The sequence below is a fragment of the Microtus pennsylvanicus genome, chromosome 5, assembly GCF_037038515.1.
Source record: "Microtus pennsylvanicus isolate mMicPen1 chromosome 5, mMicPen1.hap1, whole genome shotgun sequence".
In the NCBI taxonomy this organism is placed as follows: Eukaryota; Metazoa; Chordata; class Mammalia; order Rodentia; family Cricetidae; genus Microtus; species Microtus pennsylvanicus.
The window spans coordinates 84,066,593-84,084,585 of record NC_134583.1 but is presented as its reverse complement, the minus strand read 5'-3'; the positions used below and the strand labels follow the sequence as shown (position 1 = coordinate 84,084,585).

The 17,993-nt window shown below is 54.4% G+C and overlaps 1 protein-coding gene across 1 annotated transcript; it reads left to right on the top strand.

Annotated features, from left to right (window-relative positions):
* Positions 1-431: 431 nt before the first annotated feature.
* On the top strand, positions 432-17,723 carry Trpm5 (transient receptor potential cation channel subfamily M member 5). The gene is made up of 24 exons (XM_075972863.1): positions 432-548; positions 868-1,048; positions 1,681-1,847; positions 2,514-2,697; positions 4,096-4,160; positions 4,294-4,485; positions 4,764-4,866; positions 6,246-6,364; positions 6,718-7,056; positions 7,122-7,262; positions 7,370-7,493; positions 7,942-8,087; positions 8,736-8,848; positions 9,004-9,096; positions 9,459-9,717; positions 10,333-10,451; positions 10,632-10,764; positions 11,406-11,580; positions 14,229-14,382; positions 15,328-15,509; positions 15,983-16,115; positions 16,785-16,857; positions 17,237-17,303; positions 17,635-17,723. The coding sequence occupies exons 1-24, from the start codon at positions 432-434 to the stop codon at positions 17,721-17,723; spliced, it is 3,468 nt and encodes a 1,155-aa protein (XP_075828978.1).
* The last annotated feature ends 270 nt before the right edge of the window (positions 17,724-17,993 follow it).

The following is a 17,993-nucleotide window of genomic DNA, read 5'->3' as shown; positions in this document are numbered from 1 at the left end:
CCTTCTCATCTACCTACTCAGGGGCAGACACCAGGGTGTCCTCAGACCTTGTCCAGGACAAGGGCAGTTTAGGGTATGGCTCCTTTGGACTGGGAAACTGAATTCCTTACTTAGTCTTTGGGGGTTTCCAGGATACCCCCTGCAAAGACCTCTGGAGAACCGTGACAGGTGTGTTGGAGTCCAGATGCCCGGAGCTCGGTAAGTGTGGGGAACAGGGGCAGGCAGGTGGGTTGCTGCGCCCCTCTCCCCTGTGGGGAATGAGCTGACTCTAACTACAGCTACTGTGAAGAAGATGGTAGAGGCATGGAAGGTGGGGCCAGCAGGTGGGCAGCTACCTCATGTTACCTGGGATGGATCTTCCCTGTGAAGAGGGGAAGAAGGTGGTTACTACACTCTCTGGGTTCCATCATATGTCTCACAGAGAAGCCACCATGCAGACTGCCCAGAGCTCCTGCCCTGGAAGCCCCCCAGATACTGGCGATGGATGGGAGCCAGTGTTATGCCGGGGAGAGATTGACTTCGGAGGGTCAGGGAAGAAGCGAGGCAAGGTAGGGGTGCAGAGACCCTGACCAGATGGGCAAAGGTTGAGAGTTGCTTCCTGCACTTGTGATAATGGGAACCATGAGGTCCGGGACTCCTGCCTTACCCCCCACTCACGAGGGAAAGATATACTAAAACGACCCTAGACCGAGAGGGTTCTAGGGCCCACTCATCTGTGCCTTGCCCTTAAGCCCAGCCTCCTCCCCCATGCCCAGAATCCCTCAGGAACTCCCTCCAACCTAACATTTACCTTATTCTTAGAATCCCCCAACCCAATGCTGCCTACCTGTGCCCTGACTCTGAACTCATCTGCCCCCTACCCCGCAGTTTGTGAAGGTGCCAAGCAGCGTGGCCCCCTCTATGCTCTTTGAGCTCCTGCTCACCGAGTGGCACCTGCCAGCCCCCAACCTAGTGGTGTCCCTGGTGGGCGAGGAGCGGCCTTTTGCTATGAAGTCCTGGCTTCGGGACATCCTGCGCAAGGGGCTGGTGAAAGCAGCTCAGAGCACAGGTAAGGCTCTCCTTGGACTGGGCCTGCCTGGCCTGCTGCCCTGCTTGTCACTGGGAGGGGGAAGCCAAATCGGCGAGCTCCAGGTTCATCAGAGACTATCTTACACAGACGAGATGAATGACACCTCTGGTCAACACATGTGCCTGTCCCCACATAGGTGTCTGCACACACAAACGCACACCCAGCAGGAGGGGTGGGGGTTCTCAGTCTCTCGCTGCAGAAGTGATTATAATAAAGGAATGATTCACAGTTAGAAGGAAGTGGGAGCTTTGTCATCCTGGTCCTCACCCAGAACATGTTACCTGAAAGCATCTCTGCCAAATCTTGGAGAAGATCACTATCTGCCACACACATCTCCTCCCTGAGCCTTAGTGTCCCCATCAGATTCAGAGTGCTCCCTGCAGCTGGGCATGTTGGTGCATATTGTACTCCTAGCACATGGAATGCTGAGGCAGGGGAATTATTTCAATTTACAGGCTAGACTACACTCTGAAGACCCTTTCTGGGGGAAGGGGAATAAAAGCATTTTCCATCACCTGATCCCTGGATCTCTGACTGTAATATGGCTAGGGGATGAAGTTGGGCCAGCCAGCTATGAGGACTCCAGAACGTTTCTCTCCCAACTCCCACAGGTGCTTGGATCCTGACCAGTGCCCTCCGTGTAGGCCTGGCCCGTCATGTTGGGCAGGCTGTACGTGATCACTCTCTGGCTAGCACATCCACCAAAGTTCGTGTAGTGGCCATCGGAATGGCCTCGCTGGACCGTATCCTTCATAGTCAGCTTCTAGATGGTGTCCAGGTTAGTGACAGGTTCATGGATCCAAGGCTGTAAAGGGCTCAGTAAGCTTGTGTAGGTAGAGGAAGCTATGGACAGACTGGAGGACTATGTTACCCACAGAGACTCTGAGAGTATTAAGAGGTGGGGAACAAGTATGGGCTTCAGTGGGAAGAAAGACATTGGTTGCACGGGGCTCAGCACTCCCCAGCAGGTGGCAGCATCACTCAGGAATAAGGGTGGCAACCTGCTACACTCCTCTAGGGAGCCAGACCGATAGCACTCAGGGCCCAGCCTAGCTGGACTGCTGTCCTAACGTGCCGGAAAACCCTGGCCAGGTGGCTTCTGCTCTCTGGTATTCATTCACATCCCCCACTCTGTGGACTGTGTAAGGCATAGCCAATGAGAAGCCCAGGAGGCCCCACTGAGGTGAAGTCTGGACCCCAGCCCAGAAGAGTCTAGAAGGTGGAGCTTTCACAGCCCTGGCCCCAGCTGTTTCCATGGTTCACTCATTCCAGGGAGGCCCCCGGCCCAGCAGTCCAGCCTCCCTCTGCCGGAGGGGTGGGGACTCTGAGGCCTTGCGGAAGCCTTGCCCAGGGCCCCAGCATAGTGTGCACAGCGCAGCAAGGCCCAGCCAAAGCTGCTCCTGAGGTCTCTACCTCTCCATGTCTTCCCAAACGCTTGCCACAGGAAGATACTCCCATCCACTACCCTGAAGATGAGGGCAGCATCCAGGGACCTCTCTGCCCCCTGGACAGCAATCTCTCCCACTTCATCCTGGTGGAGCCTGGTGGCCTCGGGAGTGGGAACGGACTGGCAGAGCTACGGCTGAGCCTGGAGAAGCACATCTCTCAGCAGAGGACAGGTTATGGGGGTAAGGCTCACTCCAGATGCACAGGCAGCATCTTGGGGATGCAGACATGGAGATATGATACACACTTCATCGAGAATGAGTGGGAAAAGGCCTTCCAGGGAGAATCCCCACCCCACCCCCACCCCCGCCGCATGCCTGAGCATAAAGACCTGAGAAGAAGAGCTGTTGGGGTGGGATGGGAGAGTGGCACAGCTGGGTAGGATGGCCCTGGCTAGGCAGCCACCTCTTGGCCAGATAGCAGGACAGCTGCCTCTGTTTTAATTGGCACTGTTCTGACTGCAGACTCTGCTAGCCCATTAAGGCTTCTAAGAGGTGCAGTCCCCTCCACTGCCACCAGGGGGCAGAAATGCCTGGAGGAATGGGTACAACTGTGGCTAGTGGAGGGTGTGAAAAAGAGATGGACTGGGAAAAATCATAGCAGACGAATGATATGTATAAATGACTATACCATTGCTTAGCATGTGTGTGAATAGTATATTAACAAGCAACCATGTAATTCTTTGGTGAAGCCAATGGAAATAGGTCTGTATCTGACACCACAAAGGCCTCCACAGGACCCCAGCAGTTTGGGGTTGCTCCCACCTGCTTCTATCACTTTGTTGGCCCAGTGTGTCTCTTGTGATGTGGAGCGACTCCGTCCTAGACTGGTAGAGTGGCTACCTAGCCATAGGGCTACCCTTGGATGTGGTCGGTGCCACAAGGCCTCACATCTCACAGGTTACTTTGCTTACCTGCCAGCCCTGAAGGGTACAGACAGACAGCTGAAGTCTTGGCCCACGGTCAGGGATTTGATACACTATCTTGGTTGAAAGTGAGAGGGGGAAAGCCACCGTGGGCTGGAGATGTCGCTCGGTTAGTAGAGTGCTTGCCTGTGGCACACAATGCTCTGGGTTCAATCTGCAGCACGGAATGAACCGGGGGCGGTGGCACATGCTGTAGTCCTAGCACTCTGGAGATGGAAACAGGGACATCGTCCTAAACTACACTTCAAAATCCAAGACCAGACTGGGCTACATCAGACCCTGGTTTTGGTTTTGTTTTGTTTTTTAAAAGGAAGCAGGCGGTGGCACATGCCTTTAATCCCAGCACTTGGGAGTCAGAGGCAGGTGGATCTCTATGAGTTCAAGGCCAGCCTTGACTACAAAGTGATTTCCAGGACAACCAGGACTGTTACATAGAGAAACCCTGTCTCAAAAAGGAGAGAGAGAGAGAGAGAGAGAGAGAGAGAGAGAGAGAGAGAGAGAGAGAGAGAGAGGCTTTTTGGCAGGGTGTGCCTGAAACATGGTAGCTGGAGGGGGGGGGGTTCCTGAGATTGGAGGGGTTGTTCTACTTAATGAAGAGGACCTGAGTTTCTCCCTTTCTGAGCATCAAGTGGCCTCATGGCTGCCTTACCCACAGGCACCAGCAGCATCCAGATACCTGTCCTTTGCCTACTGGTCAACGGTGACCCCAGAACTCTGGAGGTAAGGACAGGGGAGAGGAAGGGTCTGACTGGAGTCAGGGAGGATGTGGTGGTTTCCCATGGTACCCCAGGGTAGTGTGGAGGGCTGAGGCACCTCCTAAATGTGCTTCTGGATGTCACCTCTGCCTCCCCAGAGGATTTCCAGGGCAGTGGAGCAGGCTGCCCCGTGGCTGATCCTGGCAGGTTCTGGGGGCATCGCTGATGTACTTGCCGCTCTGGTGAGCCAGCCTCATCTCCTGGTGCCTCAGGTGACTGAAAAGCAGTTCAGAGAGAAATTCCCCGGCGAGTGTTTCTCTTGGGAAGCCATTGTGCACTGGACGGAGCTGGTGCGTGCTGCTAGGGGTCGCTGTAGCCAAGTGCTGCGTCTCTCCTCCCAGCAACCCCTGGGGTGGGGATGTCCTTCCTGAAAGTCCTGCAGGCCTTGCCTGTGCCCTCTCTCCCATCCCATCTTGGAATCAAGCGGGTCCTTGTGTAGCAGTGAGAACAGCCAGCCAGCCTGTCAGGCTGAGCTGCTGAGCTAGGCCTGTGGGTCTGCGGGGCAGAGTGGTTTGTCTGAAGACCCTTCCAGGCTCCATTCAGACCTCAAGCCTCTTCCTGGCCCTAGTTACAGAACATCGCTGCGCACCCCCACCTTCTCACTGTGTATGACTTCGAGCAGGAGGGTTCTGAGGACCTGGACACTGTCATCCTCAAGGCACTTGTGAAAGGTGAGCCGCCTAGACCTGCCCTCAGAGGCAGCAGGACTCAGCAGTGTCTTCAGCAGATGACTGTCTGGTGACTCAGATTTGCAAAGCCTTTCTGAAGTGTGCAGTCTAGTGACTTTCCTCAGGGCATTGTCACCACCACCAATACTGGAATTTTTCTATTACCCCCTCCCAAAAAGCCTTAGCAACTTCATCTTGTCCCCAGGTCCTGGTCTCCTACCTGCTTTCTGTCTATAGATGTGAGCTTTGGGGCCACTTTGCATGAATGGAATTACAACCTGCATTGTTTGTACCCAGTTTCCCTCATAAAGCACAATGTCCCACAGACCCATTCCCCCTGGCAGATGGTGCCAGGAAACCCTGACTTCCAAGGCTGAGTTCTAATATTTACTGTGTAGATGTACCATGCATCTGTCCACTCAGCCACTGATAAAGATGTTGGATTACCACCCAGGCTTGTCAGTACAGTGGGGCTGACCTGGAACAGGTGTACACAGGCTGGAAGCTGGGCAAGGCAGTGTTGGGGAAGGAATGGGGGCATACCTGAGTAAGGGGCCACTCCAAGAGGGCCTGGTACACCTGGGGCTGAGGATGCGCTCAGTCGGCAGAATGTTTGAGCCAGGCAGTGGTGGCTCAAGCCTTTAATCCCAGCACTTGAGAGACAGAGGCAGGTGGATCTCTGCAAGTTTCAGGCCAGCCCGGTCTATAGAGTGAGGTCCAGTATAGTCGGGGATATACAGTGAAACCTTGTCTCAAAAACAAAAACAAAAAATTTACCTAGCATATACAAGGCTCTGGGTTCAATTTCATTACCTCATGAACCAGCTGTGATAGTTTACCCCTGATAGGCAGGAGGATCACCTGGTAGGCAGAAGGATCAGCAGCTCAAAGTCATCTTTGGCTGCATAGAAAGTTCAAGGTCATTCTGGTCTACAAAAGGGTAGCTCTGGGTTTAGCCACTTGCCTTCCCAAGACAGTGAGGCCCAGGGAGCCTGGGAGCCCAGGACCACATGTGACTTTCAATGAGTCCCAGCTTCATGGAGACAAAAGCCTGGCACTCTTAATCCTGGGGTTTGGGAGTAGCTGTGGCCTTCGGTGAAAGTGTACAGCCATCCCCATGGGAGAAGTGTGTCTGCATGAGAGTGTACGGCCCTGCCCTGTTCGTGGGCAAGAATATGTTGGCCAAGATGCTACATTACTGAAAACAGGACTGTGCCTCCTGTGCAGTCAAAGTCCAGGAGGTTCCGGGATGTTGTCCCTGAGGGTTTAGTTTAGTCCTGTGCCTCTTGCTGCTGTTCAAAGGCAGCTGCCAACCCCCATCAAGTCCGCAGAGAGTTCCAGTTCCTTCCCTCCATCTCTGTGGGACTCCCTCCCTCCCACAGCCTGCAAGAGCCACAGCCAGGAGGCCCAAGACTACCTAGACGAGCTCAAGTTGGCTGTGGCCTGGGACCGCGTGGACATTGCCAAGAGCGAGATCTTCAATGGCGACGTGGAATGGAAGGTGCCCCCCTACCCAGACCTGATTCGGGAACACTGGTCAGGGAATGCACTGAGGCCTGAGGAAGCAGGGTCTCAGGGGTATCATCTGGGCCCACTCTGTTCCAGCTGTTGTCCTGGAGGGGGTCAGAATGACATTAAGGAATCCCCAAAGTCCAAGCTGGGGTGTTAGAGTCCTGACACTCTTATTGTCAACTCAGCAGCCCTTTCCTATCTCTAGCCCCCGAGTCCTGTATGCTCTGCTGACCCATGCCTGCTCCAGTCTCAGAGTACAGGTTGGGGTGCCCAGGAGAGGATGTCCAGCCCCTCTTTCTCCCTCTTACTGTTCTGATCTCCTCCTCTACTGGGTTAATCCAGTCCTGCGACCTGGAAGAGGTGATGACGGATGCCCTAGTGAGCAACAAGCCTGACTTCGTGCGCCTCTTTGTGGACAGCGGTGCTGACATGGCCGAATTCTTAACCTATGGGCGGCTGCAGCAACTTTACCACTCGGTATCCCCCAAGAGCCTCCTCTTTGAACTGCTACAGCGTAAGCATGAGGAGGGCCGGCTGACGCTGGCTGGCTTGGGTGCTCAGCAGGCCCGGGAGCTGCCCATTGGACTGCCTGCTTTCTCACTCCACGAGGTCTCCCGTGTACTCAAGGATTTCCTGCATGATGCCTGCCGTGGTTTCTACCAAGACGGGCGCAGGGCAGAGGTGAGTAGAACCAGGTTGGGCCAAGGTGTGCTGAGCGGGTTGAATGTTGATGCCCTATTCTGTAGGAGAGAGGGCCGCCCAAGCGACCAACCGGCCAGAAGTGGCTGCCAGACCTCAATCGGAAGAGTGAGGACCCTTGGAGGGACCTGTTCCTCTGGGCTGTGCTGCAGAACCGTTATGAGATGGCCACATACTTCTGGGCCATGGTGAGCAGTCACCCCAGTCCATGGCTCCCTTGGCATCCTGAGAAACAGACTGGAGAACGGTGGGACCGTTGGGCCACCTTCTAAGATCCTGTCTTTCCATCTTCCAGGGCCAGGAGGGTGTGGCTGCTGCTCTGGCTGCCTGCAAGATCATAAAGGAAATGTCCCACCTGGAGAAGGAAGCAGAGGTGGCCCGCACCATGCGTGAGGCCAAGTATGAGCAGCTGGCCCTGGGTAAGTGACAGGCAGAAGGCCTCTGCTTCTCTTCCCCTGAAGACAGGGAAGTGGCTGTCTACAGAAAGTAGTTCAGAGTAACCCTCATGGCCTCCTATGTAGAGCACAGAACTCAGGGCAGTTACTCCTGGGAGTGGAGGTTGGTCAAAAAGTCCCGACAGGGAGGTGGAGAAGTGACAGGCCCCAGTACATGATAGCTACGTAGTAGGCCCTACCACAGAGTGAAAGGTGTTTGGCAATTAAGGCCCTCACAGTACTAAGAGAAGGGCAAGAGAAGGTCAGAGGTTGAGAAGGACCCTGGGACCAAGCAGGGACTCTCAGTGGCCCTGTAGCATGGGAGGCCTGGTTAGAGCATAGAAAATAGATGCAGGATATATGTATGCTGCAGAAGACGGGGATCCAGGGGCCAGACATCAGCACCCTGTTCCAGCAGTTGGTTTTTGTGCAGATCTTTTCTCAGAGTGCTACAGCAACAGCGAGGACCGTGCCTTCGCCCTGCTGGTACGCAGGAACCACAGCTGGAGCCGGACCACTTGCTTGCACCTGGCCACTGAAGCCGATGCCAAGGCCTTCTTTGCCCATGATGGTGTGCAAGTGAGTAGCTTATCCGCCTAAGGATGGCCTGGAGTAAAGGCACGTTGGCAGGGCCCAGGCTACCCACCCAGAACACTGAGGTACCTCAGCTAATGTCCCAGCCTACAGTTTCCGGCCCATGCCCAAGCAACATATGGAAGGGACCAGGAAGGGTAGCTGGTCCTTCATCAGGGATGCTTTTCTAGCTTGGTTCTTGGACCCAGTAACATCTGTTCTCAGTTTGGTTGTCCTTAACCCCAATTCACAATTCTGTTATTGAAAGGTTACAACAGGGCTGGGGGTGTAAATAGAGTATATAGCATGCAGGAAGCCCTGGGTTCAATCCCTAGAACTGAATAAATCAGGTGTGGTGACCCATGACAGCAATCCCATCATTAGGGAGGTGGAGACAAGAGGACCAGGAGTTCAAGGCTGTCCTCAGCTGGGTAGTTCACAGCTTTCCCGAGTTATAGGAGAGTGCCGCAAAGACAAAAGAAGGGATGGAGGGCAGGTTGCGAACAGTCAAACATGTGCTCCCGGAAAGAGTCTGACCTTCTGCCAAGCAGGTGCACAGGTGGGGGCCTGAGAGGGTCTGTGCACCTCAGGCACAGGGCCCTGTGTAAGTGAAAATGTGGTGGTAGGCAGCCAGAACATGGGACTTTATTCTAGGCATTCCTGACCAAGATCTGGTGGGGAGACATGGCCACAGGCACGCCCATCCTACGGCTGCTGGGTGCCTTCACCTGCCCAGCCCTCATCTATACCAACCTCATCACCTTCAGGTAGGTTTATGTAGGCAGCAGCAGGGGCCAGAGTCTCTCACTGTTCCCACTTCTCATAGCCCAATGCCCAATTGGCTATGTGAGCCCTCCTTCTTGGTGGGCCTAGTACTTCCTTCTTTGTCTGTGTGCTTGGGATAGCCTTCCCTGTGTTGCAGTGAGGATGTACCACAGAGGATAGGCCCGGAAGAGCTGCAGGAGCCAGACAGCTTGGATATGGAAAAGAGCTTCCTGTGCAGCCAGGGTGGCCAGTAAGGAGTGGCGGGGGGGGGAGGGGAGTGTGTATGTGAAATGGATAGAGGGGAGCAGGAAGGATGAAGCGAGGAAAGATGGGAGGAGCTAGGAAAATGGGAAAGGTAGACTGGGCCCAGAAAGACAGAGGGCAAGGAAAATGGAGGAGACTCTAGAAGGGATAGAGGGGGCTGAGAAGGATAGCGAAGACTGGGGATCATGGGAGTTAAGAATGGAGGAGACTGGGCAAGATGAAGAGAGAGGAAGGACTACCACTCAGCAGTGGCAGGTGGTTAGACACAGGTAGACAGAGGTGAACTCCCATGGAGGTACGGTGGTTGGGTGCCTCCTCACCATGGTGACCTCCTTTGCACCCACACAGATTGGAGAAGCTGACAGAGACACCAAGGGCTCCAGGCGAACTGGGCCCACAAGCCGCCTTCCTGCTCACACGGTGGCGGAAGTTCTGGGGAGCGCCTGTGACTGTGTTCCTGGGGAACGTGGTCATGTACTTTGCATTCCTCTTCCTCTTCACCTATGTCCTGCTGGTGGACTTTCGACCACCTCCCCAGGGGCCATCTGGGTCTGAGGTCACCCTCTATTTCTGGGTGTTCACACTGGTGCTGGAGGAAATCCGACAGGTCAGTGGGGAGCCTGGACCTCTCCTGGGCTCTGCTACTCAGGCTATGTTATGTGTAGCTCCAGGCAGGGCCTGCTGTGAGGGCTAGGACTGTCCATCTATAGAACAAGACCACAGTGTGACCTTTCTGTCAACCCAGGCTACTGTGCCATGGTCCTGGTCAGGCTGAGCCCCAATCCCAGCTCTAGACCCAGCCCTTATTTTGATCAGAATAAGCCTGATCTTCGTCACAGTCTTGATGTCCATCACAGTCAGAGCCCTGAGCATGACTTCAGCTCCATCCTGAGCCCTGAGCCCTGCGCCCTGCTCCAGATTAATCAGCAGAGTCTGAACCCTGGCCTGAGTCACTGGCTAAGTCCAGACGCTCAATGTAAACTGACCCTGAGTTCAGTCACAGACAGTTCTGACTCAAGTTCAGCTGGACCTCATTTTTTGTTCCCAGACTCAGCCCTGAAATATCTTCAGCTAATACCCCCAGCCCCAACCATACACTGGCTCCTAGTCACCAGCTGGTTCTGATCAGCTTGGCAAACTGAGCCCTGATCCATGCAGATTCTACTCTGGTCTCAGGGAGGTGGAACCTGGCTGCTGTAACCAGACTTCCTCCCTCTGCCAGGGCTTCTTTACAGATGAGGACACACGCCTGGTGAAGAAGTTTACTCTGTATGTGGAGGACAACTGGAACAAGTGTGATATGGTGGCCATCTTCCTATTCATTGTCGGTGTCACCTGTAGGTCTGTAGCCTCCGCTGGGCTGGGTGGGCAGGTCTAGGAGGCCCACTCAGTCCTCTGGAATCCTGGTGTAGTCCTGGAAACTACCCTTTGGCCATTTGGCGAGCCTACATTGTATCTTGGGGGAAACCTCTTGATGTCCATGGGCACCTGCGGCTCTACCCAGCCATTGTCTCTCTCCAGGATGCTGCCCTCGGTGTTCGAGGCTGGTCGCACTGTTCTGGCCATCGACTTCATGGTGTTCACACTTCGGCTCATCCACATCTTTGCCATTCACAAGCAGCTGGGTCCTAAGATCATCATTGTAGAGCGGATGGTGGGTCCTGGGGACCCTGATCCTTGAGGGGGATGAGGCACTGGGTCCCCAGCCTTGGATGGATGGGACACCTAACCCAGAGGATAGTGAGTCCTCAGGACCCTAAACCCATTGAGGGTGAGTCCCCTGGAGCCCCAGCCCTGGATAGTTGAGAAGCCCAAAGGAACACTGACTCAGATGGTAAGGGCCCTGGGCTTTAACTCTAGATGAGGGTAAGCTACTACTGTGTCCACCTAAAGGGGGCATTCTTGTAGTCCTAGCCTTGGGTAGATGGGATCCTAGCCCTAGGTGGAGGTGAGCACCCTGGAACCCTAACTTGGGTTAGGGGTAAGCCCCCTCGGACCTTGACCTTGGGTGGTGATGAGCCCTGTGGTTGTGCCATCCCAACCCTGGCTAGCAGTGGGAATCCTGGAATCTTCAACCCTGAATGGGGGTAAGTCCTGAAACCCCAGCCAAGGTGGTGGTGAGAACCCTGACACCATAGGCCTGAGAGGGGATGATCCACCTGGAACTCTAACCCTTGGTTGGGGTAAGAACCCAGAAACACCAGCCCTAGGTGAGAGTAAGCTCTCTGGACTCCCACATGGAGGAAAGTGAGTTCCCATTCAGTCCATCTGTAACTGTGACCCTTCCCCTTGCAGATGAAGGATGTCTTCTTCTTCCTCTTTTTCCTGAGCGTGTGGCTTGTGGCCTATGGTGTGACCACTCAGGCCCTACTGCACCCCCACGACAGCCGTCTGGAGTGGATTTTCCGCCGAGTGCTCTACCGGCCTTATCTGCAGATCTTTGGGCAAATCCCTCTGGACGAGATTGATGGTTTGTGCTGAGCCAGGAAGGTGGGCTGGTGGGCTCCAGGATATGTGGTCCTCTGCTGGGACTTCTGTGTCACCAAGGCCCTGGCTGGAAATACCTGAGACAATCCTAATTTTAGGCCACAGGCCTTGCGTACCTTCCAGGCTGGGATCCAGAGGCAGGGCAAGACACAGCCAATCATAGAACCCCCACCTTTTCCCTGACTGGGAAGTAGGCCATGGAGATCCCAAATAGCCAGAGCTGGCTTTCTGTCTGAGGAGGCCGAGGGCTGGGTTGGCTCTTGGAGACAGGGGTCTTGTGAGGGGCAAAAAATGGGCAGACACTATGAGCACAGCATGAAGAACCCGGGCCACCCTGGCCATTCCATGCTGCTTTGCCTGGCTGAAGTCTCCACGTGATCCATCTGCTCACCACTTCCAACTGAACCCACTTCCATTAGGAATCCATCCAGCTTGTGTGTGCTGCCTGTTGGGGTGTGGCTTGTTTGTAATCATGGGTGTCCCTTCAAGGCAGGCCCTGCACCTAGCTAGGGCTGATGGAGATCCTAGGAACTTCATGACAAGTGGGTGCAGCTGGGTACTTACAGCAGGGGTCTTGTGGGTGGTGGAGGAAGGAAAACACTGGAGCCAGAACGGGGACCTGTGAGGACCTAGGGGGGCTAAGATTGGGCAGAGGGATCTGGTTCATTAGACAGGAAAAGGGCTTAGAGAGTGGGGGCTTAGGACAACAGCTCCACTGAGCATGCACAGGCTTAGAGATGGGATACAGATGGAGGCATAAGGGTGAGTGTTCATGCTAGTGTCAAGGGACTTAGGGTTAGTCAACCATGGAGCTATGCAATTTGAATAGTCAGTAGAGACCTGACCCCAGCCATCCTGGGGGAGGCCAGGTCAGCAATCACAACACTTGATGAATATTTATCAATAGAGGACAGTGAGATTGGAGCAAGCCCAGGCCTCTGATGACAGAAGGGCTGGGAATTAACTTCGAACTGGAGTGTTCCCAAGCCATACACTGGGCTGTTTTCTTCTCCCCACCCCAGCGCCTTCGGTGTTTGCTCAACCTGAGCCATCACTTTCCTAGCCATTAGCTTAAGCAGGTATTGCCTGCCTCTCCCCTCCCCCTCACCAAATGGCCTCGTGACCCCAGTCCCTGGGGGCAGAAAGAGGAAGTTGAGTGCCCTGGGCAGAGCAGCTCTGGGGTCTCAGTTCTCTAGTAACTACAATTTGGTCTTTCTTGCCCAGGCATTGGGAAACAGGCTCAGGCCAACCGGCAGCCTAGAAGGGCTTTAGTCTAGACATGGAGGCCACCGCAGGGTCAGCAGAGCCCCCATGGATGTGATGGGCATAGCGAAGCATGAAGCAGTTTTGCCAGTCCCCTTGTTAGTTCCCCACACAGAATCTACTAGGCTGAGAATAAACCGGTATTCTCTAACATGTCTGTGCTCAGAGGGAAACTAAGGTCTGGGTAATTCTGGCCCACTTTGTGAGGTATAGAGACAGGGGAAGCCCTTCCCTTCCCTTCTACCCCTTCATTCCCCTTCACACCACACTTTCTCCTCTTTCACCAAACTCTGGACTCTAGGGTCAAATTGTGTTCAACCAGGCCATGTGGGCCTTCTCAGACCTCAGGCAGGTGCAGACTTATGGCTTCACAAAGTGGGGCTTGGCCACTCCTCTGGGGACCTTGGGAGGAAAGAGAGTGGGGGAACAGCATCACTCATAGGCTTGGGGGCTGCTAAGGTGAAAAGATGAGGTCCGGCTTTCTCAGAAGGCTGCATACACCCCGCCATACAACACTCATTTACTGTCCAATGGGTTGACAGCTCATCATAACTCACTGGGGCAACAAGGCAGGAATTTGTCCTAGAGAGGGAGACAGGGTCAGAGAAACAGTAGTATATACAGGTAGACCTTGAAAATCCAACATAGCAGAATTGCACCCCACACAGCCTCCCTGGAGTGTCACTTGTAACACAGAGCTCTGGAAGAACAGGAATAGAACCTGCACGCAGGCACATAAGTCCACACCTACTTACATGGCAGTCATCCACCAGCACACGACCTGGAGAAGATGGAATGGAACCAGGAGCAGAGATGGTAACCTCAGCCTGTGCTGCCCTGCAAGCTTGGCCAGGTGTAGCCAAGGTGGGGACCTGGAGGGGAAACGCATAAATAAAGGGGCTGACAGCTCAAAGGGGTTAATGTTGTGGCCCAGAACCCTAGAGGGGATGCCCAGGACAGTGGAAACTCCCAGAGTGGGCAGATGCACTCCCAGCTGGGAGCCCTGGGTTGGAAAGGCACAGATAGTAAGCCCTTCTGGGGTAGGTGGAGGAATTGTTTCATGCAATGACAGACAGAAATAGGTTCCATGACTCTTGTATCCTCACTTCCGTTCCTCACATGGACTTGGCTTGCCTCCATGCCCTGTGACCTTTCCTGGAATCCCAGCAGAGAATGCAGATGATACGCAGTCCACCTGTTAGTTTGGTGCAACTAGGGCTGGCTTCCACAGTGGCACTTTTGGTGCTTTGTGGTACACATAGCCAGCCCTTTGTGAACCAGGCCCCTGGCTGCCTAGCCAGACTTGCACCCTGGTGGCCTCAGCTTGGAACCACACTCCCAGTCTGAAGATGTCTGTTTGTCTTGCAGAGGCCCGTGTGAACTGTTCGCTTCATCCTCTACTGCTGGAAAGCTCGGCTTCCTGCCCCAATCTCTATGCCAACTGGGTGGTCATTCTCCTTCTGGTCACTTTCCTGCTGGTCACTAATGTGCTACTTATGAACCTGCTGATTGCCATGTTCAGGTACCCCCTCTTCTCCTGAACACCTGCCCTCACTACATTCCTGCTCGAGCTTCTCAGTGGAACTGGTTTCAGGGTGCCAGCAGAGATAGGACCTGTGTCTCTAGTAGAAAGGACCTAGTCCCTTTTGCTGTTGTGTCCACTGGGTTGGCCCTGTAGTAGAGAGCCAATGCCTCAGCTCTGGGCATACTGTGAACCCACCCCAGCTCAATGCCGGATGTCTATCCTGCTAGGAAGGAGAGTGAGTCTACAGGCATGGGGACTCAGGCCTGTGAGTATGTCCCACGGCAGTATACTTGAGTCTGTGACTGAGGGGTGCTGGCCCCTGTCTTAGTCTTCTTTCCATTGCTGGGCTAAAACTGCTTGAAGCAGTTTTAGGAAGAGCAACTTAGGAAGAGGCATGGTTTACTTCATCTTACATGCCCAGATCACAATCCATCACCGAGGGAAGTCGGGGCAGGAGCTCAAGGAACGCAGGAACCACACAGGAATGCTATTTGCTTGCTCACTCAGGTTCACGTTTAGCTGGACTTCTTACACAGCCCAAGACCTCTCACACAGCGAATGGTGCGGCCCACAATGGCTTGGGCCCTCCTACATCAAATAATAGTTAATATAACCCACCACAGACATATGCACGGGGCAATGGGATCTTGGCAGTCCCTCAATTGTGACTGTCTTCTCAGGTGACTCTAGATGGTCAAGTTGACAGTTAAACCTATGTTAGCCTCCATCTCTGAAAGGGCTCCCAGTACAGGCCAGTTGCCCCCTGAATGCAATTAAGATGACATATAGGGAGTGGAGGGTAAATGGGGCGGGATGAAGGGTGGCAAGTGGGATCCAAGAGGGGTGGCATATAGGGTGGGAAGTGGTGCCAGGTTGAGGAAGGATGTTTCTATGGGTGGGAGAGCAGCTTATAAGGCAAGGGCTTGGCCATGTGTCCTGTAGCTACACATTCCAAGTGGTCCAGGGCAATGCCGACATGTTCTGGAAGTTTCAACGCTACCACCTCATCGTTGAATACCATGGGCGACCAGCTCTGGCTCCACCCTTCATCCTGCTCAGCCACCTGAGTCTGGTGCTCAAGAGGGTCTTCAGGAAAGAAGCCCAGCACAAGCGTCAACATCTAGGTGAGGCCACAGGCTGGATGCCACTGTTCCCAAGGGTCCTAGTTGCCTGAGAAGACTCACAGAAGGGGCTGGGGTTTCTTTTTTCTTTTTTTTTATTTTCGAGACAGGGTTTTGGTTCCTGCCCTGGAACTAGCTTTTCTAGACCAGGCTGGCCTCAAACTCACAGAGATCCTCCTGCCTCTGCCTCCCGAGTGCTGGGATTAAAGGCGTGCGCCACCACCGCCCGGCTGGGACTGGGGTTGCTCGTCTAGGTCCTGAAAGGCTAACCAAAGCCCCAGGCCCATACTAGACAGCCACAGGGCCATCCTGTCTCCTTGCAGCCCAAAATTCCTCCATGGGGCCTATTTCTGCCATCTACCTTGTGCCCCACCTGGTGGCATCTGCACTAGTCCCTTGCCACAGCCTGGGCTTGGGCTCTGCCCTACGGACCCACACAGCTCTCCAAGGCTTGCTGCTGTCTTCCACCTTGCCAGAGAGAGATTTGCCTGCCCCCTTGGACCAGAAGATCATTACCTGGGAAACAGTTCAGAAGGAGAACTTCCTGAGCACCATGGAGAAACGGAGGAGGGACAGCGAGGGAGAGGTGCTAAGGAAAACGGCACACAGGTGGGGTGACCTATGGGACTCCAGACAGGAGGCATGTGAGGCTCAGGCTGGCAGGTGTCACCATGCCTGTTCATGAGCTGCCCAGAGATGTAGAGAGGGCCCTACCTGGAGGCAGGTGGACTCAGATGCAGTGGGGCTGGGTTGACCTTGGTCAACCGGGTGTTATGAGGGGCAATAAGTCTGGGAGGGGCTCCTTAGTACAAGCATACGGAGGCAGAAAAGTATCTAGTCTTTTCAGTAATGGTGGGATTTGGGGAACTGCCTTAAGGCTGATGAGACTCTTTAGTGCCAGTAATAGGACCTCTGAGCTGGGGAAACATGGCTGTGTCACAGGACCCAGCACTCCAGCCTCTTGCTCTAGGGGGAGGGTGTGGGGGGAGGGATGGGACATAAACCCCGTAATTAGGTATCTTTATGAATGGGACTCTGTCTTCATCCTCTCTCAAGTCTGAAGAGCCATCCCCGGACGATGCTGGGTGGTGGAAGGGCTGTTTCTCTGGGACGACACAGAAGTGTTCCATATCTATAGACAGAGCCCAGATCCAGATTAAAAGGAGAGTAGCGCAGAGGCAACAGCAGACCGAGGCCGAGAAAGCAGTTAGGGCAGGCAGGCTCCCCCTTGTGGCGCACCATGGAATTATCACGTCTAAGGCCGGCTCTGCTTTCCAGAGTGGACTTGATTGCCAAATACGTCGGGGGGCTGAGAGAGCAAGAAAAGAGGATCAAGTGTCTGGAATCACAGGCAAGCCAGCAACCCACTGTCCATTCTTCTTGAGGTGGGGCCATCCTTCTGCTTCTATGGGAACTACCATAGCCCTGTACTAGCATTCTGATGGGCAGCATTAGGGCCGGGACAGAGCGGAGGGATTATGGACAGGGTAGATGAGATCTCAGGGTAGAAGCCTATGTTGGCCTATGCCTGTCCTTGCCCCAAGTCACTTTAGAGACCCACCTTTCTTCTAGAGCTGTTCCAACAAAACCTAGAATCTCCACCACTTCCTGTGACATGGGGAGCCTGGTCCAGAGTGAGGAGTCTTGGGGTCACAGTTGCCCTGGCAGGAAGGGAGTCACATGGGAGGGACCCCGTGCCAAAGTCCGGTACCTCCCTTGGCTTCTTCCAGGCCAACTACTGTACGCTTCTCCTGTCCTCCATGGCTGACACAGTGGCTCCAGGCAGCACCTACTTAAGTAAGTGTTGTTCAGGCCATGGGAATGAGGTGGGCATGGGCTTTTCCCTTTGGCCACTGATTGGGGCAAAAAGCAAAGCTGTAGCCTGGGCATCTGGCCCTGCCTTCCCCACCTGTGCTGGAAGTGCCTACTCCCTTGGCAAGCCGCTGTTCCCAAGGCATACAGGTGCCTGAGGCAGAGCCTTAGAGTGCCAAGGATCTGTCTGGTATGAAACCTGCTGGACAAGCAGCCTTATCACACTCCGTATCCTGGACCTTGCCTCTCTCCTGCCTTGTCCTGCCCCAGCTGGGGCTCCACAGCTGAAGGTCCTCTCTCCCTTCCTTACTCCCAGGCTCTCAGAACTGTGGTCGCAGGAGTCAGCCAGTCTCTGCCAGAGACAGGGAGTACCCAGAGGCTGGCTTGCCACCCTCAGACACCTGACATGGAGGTACCACCTGTCCTAGAGCCCCAGACCTTGCCATCTTGGGGTCTACCAACCTTCCCCTACTCTCAGCAACTCCCAGAAATGGTCTTCCAGGCCTTGTCACACACTTCTTGGACATTCCTTCCTATGAAAATGAAATTGATGTCTCTTGGCGCCTATCTGGGAGCCCCAGCAGGAGGAAGTTCTTTCGGTCCTACCTAGAGCACTCACTGGACATCAGGAACTAAGTCCCACACAGGACACCATCTGCCTAGGCTGAACTAAAG

Coding starts and splice junctions, on each gene's coding strand:
- Trpm5 (XM_075972863.1), top strand. CDS start 432: ATGCAGACTGCCCAGAGCTCCTGCCCTGGAAGCCCCCCAGATACTGGC. Junction 8,849..9,003: donor ACCAACCTCATCACCTTCAG/GTAGGTTTATGT, acceptor CCTGTGTTGCAG/TGAGGATGTACCACAGAGGA. Junction 10,452..10,631: donor ATTGTCGGTGTCACCTGTAG/GTCTGTAGCCTC, acceptor GTCTCTCTCCAG/GATGCTGCCCTCGGTGTTCG.